The sequence below is a fragment of the Phascolarctos cinereus genome, unplaced genomic scaffold (genome assembly GCF_003287225.1).
Source record: "Phascolarctos cinereus isolate Bilbo 61053 unplaced genomic scaffold, phaCin_HiC Scaffold_3;HRSCAF=262, whole genome shotgun sequence".
Classification (NCBI taxonomy): domain Eukaryota; kingdom Metazoa; phylum Chordata; class Mammalia; order Diprotodontia; family Phascolarctidae; genus Phascolarctos; species Phascolarctos cinereus.
Genome location: NW_027555736.1, coordinates 186,817,891 through 186,828,171, shown reverse-complemented (window position 1 = coordinate 186,828,171; position 10,281 = coordinate 186,817,891). Strand labels below are relative to the sequence as shown.

General features: G+C 42.0%; 1 protein-coding gene across 1 annotated transcript in view; it reads left to right on the top strand.

Moving 5' to 3' along the window:
- The first annotated feature begins 569 nt into the window (after window positions 1-569).
- EHD4 (EH domain containing 4) overlaps window positions 570-10,281 on the top strand; it is a 96,459-nt gene continuing 86,747 nt past the window's right edge. The window contains 1 exon segment of the mRNA XM_021009281.2: window positions 570-840. Within this exon segment, the coding sequence (XP_020864940.1) occupies window positions 605-840 (236 nt within the window). The 5' untranslated portion in view covers window positions 570-604.

Below are 10,281 nucleotides of genomic sequence, written 5' to 3'. Positions count from 1 at the left end.
ACATATACATATACACATACAGTTTATATACATGTGTGTATGTGTGTGTTGTCGTTCTTATATATGAGGAACGTAAATGGGCCACTTTGGGATGAAGTGATGTGACTTGTACTCTCCCTGAGATCGTGAGAATCAAATATACCTACAGTGGTTTGTAACAGGCTATGTAAAAGTGAGCCTACAGATTCTGTGACTTAGTCACACACGGAAGCAAATGCTATGAGGCCAGGGGGGAGAGTCAAAGAGTGGGTGACTTAGCAAAGCCCAGTCCCAGAGCCACTGGGAAAGCGGGATGCCCGGCTCCCTCATTAATAACTCATGAGGAAGCTCCTCTCCATAGGCTGGTGGCCTGGAAAACACCCAACCGGGAAGGAGCCCAGGGGGAACCTTCTGAACGGAGAAGGCGAATCATGACGCAGCTCAGGGCGATTGGACGGGGCCTCGGGGGGGCGGGGACCGGGCTTGGGGCGGTGGCGGCGCGCGGGCGCCCCGTGGCTCATTCGCTCCATCCAGCTGTCGGGGCCACGCAGCGCTTCGCGGAGGGGTCGGGGTCTAGAGCGAAGGTAGGGCGGGGCCGGGACCGAGTCGGGCGCGCGGCAGCAGGATGTTCAGCTGGATGGGGCGACAGGCGGGCGGGCGGGAGCGGCCCGGCGGGGCGGACGCGGTGCAGACGGTGACGGGCGGCCTGCGCTCGCTCTACCTGCGCAAGGTGCTGCCGCTGGAGGAGGCGTACCGCTTCCATGAGTTCCACTCGCCCGCGCTGGAGGACGCCGACTTCGACAACAAGCCCATGGTGCTGCTCGTGGGCCAGTACAGCACGGGCAAGACCACCTTCATCCGGTAACTGACCTCCGCACGACCGTCGTCCTCGTTGGCTTGACAGTCGCTCGTCCCCAAAGCCCCCTCCCCTCCCCCGAGCTTCCAGCCTTGCCTGTGCAGTCCGGCTAATTAATTTCTGGAATTAGTAACACTTACCATTTCTCGTGTCCTGCCTTAGTCTCACCTCCCTGGGGATCCTCTAATGCCTTTTCTCCTTATTCCAATCCTCTCCCTCTAATCCTTTTCTTTTCTCTTCTTTCAGGAGTTTCTTAACCTTTTTTGTTATGGCAGATTAGCCCATAAACAAACTCTGAGAATAATGCGTAACTAAATGCACAAGATTACAAAGGAAAACCAATTATGTTGGAATACAATCTATCTGTATCTAAATCTATTCGCACACACAAGTCCATGGACCTTAGATCTCCTGCCCTATCTGAACTCTCTCCCTCTACTGCCTGCCTACACTACCCAGGACTTCCTCTTTTCCTCTCCGCTGCCCTCCCCTCCCTTACATGCTCTTTGTAAATTCGGGCTCCCTACACAGAACCTATTCTAAGTTTAGTGCCCTTTACTGCTTTCATCTTAAGGTGTAACTGGGAGTCATCCCAACAGCCCTAAGGAAGATGGTCATCACCTGCTTACTCATCACCAGGCCAGCAAAAAAATGTCCTGGTAACTGCTGCCTTCTGTTCCCATGTTGTTTCTATCACTATTCCCAGGGTTCTGTAGCCCGACTTGGCAGAAAGCTTGCCCCGACAGAGCTGAATAGAAGGGATGAAACAGAACAGAAATAGCTCCATGATTTAGTGGGAGAAGAACAAGGGACACTTGGGAGATTGGCATAGGCAGCATAAGGGTTTTAGGGATATTTGGTATGTTAGTATGAAGGTGAGAGGAAGGGGAGTAGACTAGGAGGTCTTATCTCTACTGGACATAGGATTCTGGATCTTAGAATTTAGGCCTGGAGTCATATAATCTAACCCCCTCATTTTACAGAGGATACTTAAGTTCTAGAGAGGATAAGTTTCTCACCCAAATAGTAGTGGAGGCAAGATCTGAACTTGGGTCTTCCGATTAACCTTTGTATGTCTTTGATAACTCAGAATATTTCTATCACCACATTCCATAGTAACAACAATTTAGCTCCCTTAAGCTCACCTGCTCTCAGGAACTACAATTAATAATAATAATTATAACTGATATTTCATATAGAGCATTAAGATTTAAAAGAGTTGTATGTAGATTATCTCATCTGAGCATCTTCATAAGGTGTGACTTGTTTGTGATCACACAGCTAGGATGGGTCAGAGGCAGAGCGGGGCTCTGAACCCAGGTCATCCTGACCACATGTCCAACCCTATCCACTAAGCCATGCTACCTTTCAAGATTTGTACTACTGGTGTTATTATTTCCACTTTATGGATGTAGAAACTGAGACCTAGAGAGGTAAATGATTTATCTAGGGCCACACAGCTAGTTAAGAAACAGGTAGGATTCAAACGCATGTCTTCCTAACCTCAAGTCCAAGGCTCTATCCAGTCCTTGTTTCTACTCATTTATTTCGGGGATGATCTGGAGTTTAAGACAAGGTAGTGAGAATAACCATGCCAGCTTTGCTCTCTGTTGTGGTAAAAGGCAATATTTCATTCCAGTTTCCATTTCCTTGGCTGGGAAGTTTCTTCTTCATCCCTGACAACTGAAAACATTTCTAATGCTTACACTGTTACTAAAAGCAAGCAGTTACATGGACCCTATGATTCAAGTCAACAACCGCTTCTAAGGAAACTACAGATGTTTTCAAGTTTTCATGTGAAATAATTTTCCTTTTTGATTTTGAGGTAGTTATTTTACTATGAAATGAATACTTCAACATAACTAGCTTCTTCACATCTTGAAAAGATTTGTTTTCTTTTGCTCTTCAGCGTTTGTCTTGAAACATAGTTATTGAATATTTTTACGTTGGTCCCAGTTTTCCTAGGACAAAAAAAAGGTTTAGAAACCACTTCATAAATGATACAAAGTCTACAGGGATTTGAGAGTAAGTCCTATTTAGCAGTATGTCATCTCTATTAGACAGTAACCTCTTTTTTTCTGCCCAAGTAGCCTGAATAGTTCCTATACATGTAGGAAAATGTAGTTGTCATTATAGGACATTTGTGTGTTGAATGAAAGGATGTATATTTGTGTGTGAGTGGATATTCATGTGTTTTTTTCCCCCTTTGGTGACGCAATCAGATTTAAGTGATTTACTCAGGGCCACACAGCTAGTAAGTGTCAGGTGTCTGAGGTCAAATTTGAACTCGGGTCCTCCTGACTCCAAGGTCCTAGCCGCCCCCTCATGTGCATACATATACACAGTATTTTTGATTTGGGCTAGACCAGGTAGTGTAGGGTGTCCTTGGTGAGGAACACTCACCATCAATGCAGGTCAGCACTTTTGTAGGCTTAGAGATTTGCCTAGAGCACTGAGGTAAAGTGACTTGTCTAAGGTCACAAAGCCAGGGTCAGAGGCCAGACTTAAGACCAAGTTTTCCTGACTTGAAGGCCAGTTGTCTCTCCACTACTCCCTGCTTCTTCTCCATCTGTAAAATGGGGATAAGAATACCCACACTACCTACCTCACAGGGTTTTTGTAAGGAAAGTGCTTTGTAAATCTTAAGACTATATTAGTGTATTTATGCCTGTAGCATAAACAAGATCTGTTAATGAAATTAGAATTCAAATTGTGTGTTCTAAGAAACACATTGATAAACTGAAGGGGGTCCAGAGGAGATCAACCAGGGTGGTGAAGGTCCTGGGGATCTTCATGCCATACATGCAGGCAGCTAGGCTAGAGCCTGAATACAGGAAGACCTGAGTTTGAACCCTACCTCAGGCACTTAACTAGCTGTGTGATTCTGGACGAGTCACTTAACTTCTCTCAGCCTCAGTTTCCTTGTCTTTAAAATGGGGATAATAAGGGCACTGCCTCCTAGGGTTGGTTGGTTGAGGGTAAATGCTATATAAATATAAATAAATAATTATTATTAATTACAGGGCTCAATTGAAGGACCTAGGGATGTTTAGCCTGGGGAAAGCAAGACTGTGTGGGGGTAGGGGAATGGAAAGAAGGGAGCTGAACTGAGGAGACATGGTGGTTACCTTTAACTATTTAAAAAACTGCCATGTGGGTAGAAGGCTTAGCTGTGTTCTCATTGGCACAAGAGGGCAGAATCAGAAGCAATGTGTAGAGGCTCGAGGAACAGATTTTTGTTCCACATAAGGAAAAATTCTCTAACCGTTGACACTGCCAAAGTGGAACAGACTACTTGCAGAAGTAACAAGGGCCTCCTTGTCACAGGTCTTCAAGCAAAGGTTGGATCACCCCTGGATGGGGGTGCTAGAGAGGTGATTTTTGTTCAGCTGTGGGTTAAATTAGATGGCCCCTAATGACCCCTTTCAACTCAGAAGTCCTCTGGAAAGAGTATTTCTGGACAACCAATTTGTCCCATTAGGCTTTGTAGGAGGACACGAATGAGCAATGTACGTGATTTTTTTTTGGAGGGGGCTAGAAGGGGTACTTCTAAATCTGTTTTTAAATTTATTTATTATGTTCTCTACCAGAAATCTAAGCCTGAAAGGTAGCAAATAAATTTTACATTTGAAGATTCAGTTACGTCAGACATCTTTCAAATTTACAAGTAATAAAACCATATGAGAAGTGACAAGCACCTAGGTGGGTGATGGGAATTCCATGACATCTATAGATAAAAGGCACAGTGTAAGTGCATATTATATAATTATAGAACTCCAGATGTTACTTGTTCAGAGGAGCTGGTGTTGTTATACCGGTTTGTTTTTGTCATTGTGACTTGTGTGTGCTCTTATTAATCACTTATTAAACACTGACCTGAAGCTTTAAAAACTTGAAGATGACATGTTGCATTCTTAGTCAGCTGCAGTCCAAGTAAGAAATAAGAAATGAAGAAGAAACGCACTAAAAAGTGATGAATGAGTTTCAGTGGAAATGCAGTTGGTTTAAATGTTGATGTGTCATCATTTTGGAGGTATCCTTCCTGCTTTTATCTTTGTCATTTGGAGGGAAACAGTTTTCATTAACAGAGTTTATTAAAGAAGTTGTTGTTCAGTCCTGTCTGACTCTTCATGACCTCATTTAGGGTTTTCTTGGCAAAGATACTGGAGGGGTTTGGCATTTCCTTCTCCAGCTCATTTTACAGATGAGGAAACTGAGGCAGACAGGGTTAAGTGACTTGTCCACAGCCACACAGCTAGTAGATGTCTGAGGCCGGATTTGAATTCAGGAAGGTGAGTCTGGTCAAGTCATTTAACCTCTGTCTGCCTCAGTTTCCTTCACTGTAAAATCAGGTGCTGATAATAGCACCTACCTCCCAAGGTTATTGTAAGAATCAAATGAGATAATATTTTTAAAGTGCTTAGAAAAGCATAATAAATGAGAGTTCAGTAGGGTCAAAAGTGTGATCACTGGATTTGGAGTCAGGAGACATGAGCTTTAATTCTCACTGCGTCACTCACTTGCGTGACCTTAGCAAATCACTTAACCTCTCTGTGCCTTGATTTCCTTATCTGTAAAATGAAGGGGTTAGACTGTACATCTTAGTGCTCTAAGCAACTCTCTAAGCCTTAAGTTACAGAGAAAGTACATACTTGCATTGGTATAAGGAGTTTCCTCACTTGGGTATTCCCTACAGCAAAGAAATCACAGATCAAGACTCTATCCCAGTTTCACAGATGAGAAGAGGAAGGTTTACTATCAGACTGGCAAAGAAAACAGAAGAGGAAAATGACAAATGTTGAAGGGGCTGTGGAAAAGTGGGGACTCTGGTGCACTCTTGATGGAACTGTGAATGGATCCATTCTAGAAAGCAATTTGGAACTATGCCCAGAAAGTTACCAAACTGCATACTTTTTGGCCACGCTATTCCATTTCTAGGCCTATACCCTAAAGAAATCAAAGAAAGAGCAAAAGGACCTATAGGTATAATGTAGAATAGATACATGTATCTCTTTCCATGGTAGCCAAAAACTAGAAACTAAGACGCTGTCCTATTGGGGAATGGCATATGAATATAATGGAATATTGTCACACCATGAGAAATGATGGAATGTACAGGGGGGGAAATGGGAAGACCTTAATGAACTGATAAAGAACAAAGTGAGCAGGACTGGGAGAACAGCATATGCAGTGATAATGATATAAAGAAAAGCAACTCTGAAAAAACTTTAGAACTCTGATCAATGCAATGATAACCCACATGGCCAAAAGAATGAAAATGAAACATGCCCCTCACCTCCTGCCAGAGAGGTGAGGACCCTAAAATGCACAGAGACACATGTTTTCAGATTGCTGGTGCCTGGCCACTTGACCAGTGTATTTTCCTTTTCTGGATAATTTTAAACATGTAATTGACCTCTGAATTTATTCAAGCCAGCATTCTTCATGGTAATATCTTACCTGACTTAGCTGAAGGGAAAACTAAAAAGGGAAGAATTTATGTAGCAAACTCCTTAGGGCAACATGGAAACTATTTAAGTGCTGACAACTGATAGAACTCTTTACTTTTTCAGTGGCTTAAAGGAGATTGCAATTTTCGAAGTGGATGAGGTACATTGAACTGAGATTCTTTTCTTTCCCTCTGCCCATGTTTGAGAGAAAATGAGAAACAAAACTCATTGAACAAATAGCAGGTTTGTTTTGTTGTTGTTGCTGTTTTTTACCATAGAGCAAAACATTTTTACAGCCTTTCTAAAGTGAAAGAACTAGTTCTAAAACAAGAAAGAAACCATCCGTATGTCTCTTTACTTCAGAATTATTCGTTGAGTCTAGTGTCACTAGATTGGGGCCACTCAGGCTAGGCTGGTGTCAGAGTTCTACAAGACTGAGGCACTGAACCAGGAACCTATTCCCTAGTCCTAACTTAGGACTCAGATTTGTAACTTTTATGTTGATAGCTAGACTTCAGGTCATTGCTAGAATTGAAAGCTGCCTCTGAGAACCTAGGTTCTCTCAGCTAGAAATCAGGACCAAGGAGCAGAAGCTTCAACTCAACATGCATATATATGAGTAAATTGATGCATCTGCAGAATATGAGATGAAATTCCTTAGCCTTCCTGTAACATCATGTTTCTTTGAACCCTTGTGGCAGGCAAAGTCATAGAGACCCCTCAGACTTAGAGTTTGCAGCTTTGGAAGAGCCTGGGAGACAAACAAAAAGTCATCTGTGTTTTCTCTATAGCTGAGTGGTTGGCAGGTTTTAGTTCTTCCTTGTCTTAAAAGTCCTTTGGTTTTCTTGAGTTGCGATTATGTGCTTGTTTTTTTGAGAGGCAAAGCAGATTTAAGACAAAAACATCAGCAACTAAAACCTTGTGGAGTTGTTAACAGTAGTCCTGGTTCTGCTACTCTGAAAGTGACGTTTACTAAGACATCTCTTTTACAAGTGCTATCAACTCAGGAAAGGCTGAAAAAAGAACAGAAAATAAATGAAAGAAGTACCCTGCATCTAGTGGATAGAGGTCTGCCCTTGGAATCAGGAGACCTGAGTTTGAATTCCCATCTGGGACACTTCCTAGATATGTGATCATGGTCAAGTCTACCCCTCTGAGCCAGAGTTTTCTTATCTGTGAGGACGTAGGCTTGCATCAGATACCTCATAGGATTTAATGTAAAGGAAACAGCTTGGAACTTTAAAGTGCTATGTGTTAGTTTTTATTAATATTTTGATGAAAGTATTTGTCACTATGTAAAGTTGAAAAATGAAGGGTAGGAGGTATCTTCAAAAGTTAGCTAATGGGAGGAAAAATAAAGGTGAGTAGTTAAAAGGGGAAGGGGGAAGACTTAAACTATAATGATGAGGCCAAAAAAGGATTGGAGATGACCTTGAAACATAACAGTGTCCCATGAATTCTTCCTGAATGGCAATCAAGAAAGCCTCTTGTGCTGGGTCATTGATGGCTTGAGTAGCCACCACAGCTTTATAGCACCACTAGCTTCATGCCCATCATTACCCCTGTGATCAGGTATGTGGGGGTGATGCAAGATGGCTCCCAGCACATGGGGAGTCAACATGGAAAAGTAGAAAGAATATTGGATTTGAAGACAGAGAACCATGGGTTACTGAACTGATTCTACTATTTTCTTTTACCTGTGTAACCTTGGTCAAGTGACTTAACCTCTGAGAGGGGAGAGATCGTTTTTAACTGAAACAATCATGAAAGGCTATATGGAGAAAGTAGCATTTGAATCAGGCTTTATGGGTAGAATTTCAGTAGCCAGGACATTGACAGAGAACATTTTCATACAGAGAATAGCAAGGATGGAAAATGTGATGTGGGGGGGGGGCAGCTAGGTGGCGCAGTGGATAGAGTACTGGCCCTGAAGTCAGGAGGACCTGAATTCCAATCTGGTCTCAGACGAAACACTTGACACTTACTAGCTGTGTGACCCTAGGCAAGTCACTTAACCCCAATTACCTTAAAAAAAAAAAGAAAGAAAATGTGCTGTGCTTAGATGGGTAGGGAGAGAGTAGGAAACAAATTTGATGAGAGCAGAAGGCAGGGAGCTTAGGTCACAAGGATCGACATGGGCCAGCTTGGGAAGAGCCATAAACACCAGGCTGAAGAATTTTCGGGCCCATGAAAGGGTTGGCTGGTTGGTTTTTTGGTAGGAGGGGAATGATGTAGTCTGTTCTTTAGGAAAATGAATCTGGTAGTAACATTCAGGATAGATTAGAGTGGGGAGAGACCAAACAGAAGATCAGCTAAGAGGTCATTATAGTTGTCCAGGCATGAGATAATCAAGACCTGAACCAAAATGGTACCACATAGCGATAGAAAGGAGAAGATGAATCAAGCGATTATGAAGGATGAAATAGAACCTAATGACTAGATAGAGAGAGCAGATAATAGGGAGGAGTCCACAAAAACCTTGTGCTTTCAAGCTTTTGTGACTTAGAGAAAGAGTAAGTCCCTAGAGGGCAGGGGCATTGTTTCTTCTCTGTATCCCTCTGTGCCTAGCATATAGTAGGCACATGATATACTTTTTGTTGAACTGAATTAACAGAAATAGGGAAGTCAGGGAAGAAAGATTGTAAGTTTGATTTTGACATGTTCAATTTGAGTTGATGAGACCTCAAGGTGGAAATTACCATTGAGCCACTGGAAATACAAGAATGAAACTCAGACAAGGATCAGGGCTGGAGTCATCAGCAGCAGAATTGGTCACTGAAACTATATGAAGAGTTGCATGAAAATATTAAATAGATTCTCAGGTTAGAACATTTGGTGTCTACCTGAAGGTTCAAAGAGGAAGGATGGCATTCTGTGCTAAAGTGGGACTCTCCTCACAAAATAAGGGAGCCCTAATCATGGCATGCAAACATTAGAGTTGGGGCCATCTGTGCATCTCCTGTGACCATGGTCCAGTGCTATTTGAAGGCAGTTACACGCACAAACAGGAAGGCTTTTTCAAGGCCAAGACACTTTCTGGTTCCTCAAATTAAATTTCTTTGTGACTGTTCTCGGGCTTCATGAGCAAGTACTATATGAAAAACCAAGTTGTTAGATTGGCAGATATCTCCCTTCCTCTGCCCTTCCCCCATGGGGATGTAGGAATTCTTGATTGTTCGTGTTTTATTTTTCCGCTCTATCCTTAATTAAGCCAATTCTACTAGTGTTCTCAGTATTAGCCAAAGTTTCCCATGATAGTAATTTCAAAATGTATTTTAAAAAAACACAAAATCCTACTACAGCCCCCCCCGCCCCAAAATAACAGCCTGGTCCAGGGTTCTATCTAGCATTTATGTTCTTCTCAAGCAAAATAATTATATTCTAGTGAAACTTGCTTGTAAAGTTTAGAGTTAGTACAGCTCAAACCTGTTTGAATGTCAAGATATAGATCAAAATTCCAGACTTCAGCACTGTAATGACTTTAAAAAAAAGACTTTATTTTGTGCCCTCTGTTTTTTGTTTTTCACACCCCAAACATGTCCCATTACCCTTCCTGCCCCAAGGAATCCTCATCTTGTCATTAAAAAAAAAGCTTCAAAGTAAAACTGACTTACACAGAGACTGTATGTGATAACTTTTCCTTCTTAGGATTACTTTGTCACATCAACATCTCAGGACCCTCTTCCTTACCCTCTTCAAGTGCTTTTAATGACCAACCCACCCATTGATTATTGAAGTAAACTACATACCCTAAACTGTAATGATCCTGGAAATTATCATTTCGACAAGGGTTGTGATAAAGTTTACCTCTTTACCATCTATTAAAAAATAGAATTTCAGTAAGCAAATTAATAACATAAGTGAAATAGATAATCATCAAATTATTTTAAATTTAAAAGGCACCTTAGAGATCATAGCATTTAATTCCCTCATTTTATAGTCATTTAAGAAAAGCTTGATTGACTTTTTCTTAAGACAAAAGGAGTTTATTGGTAC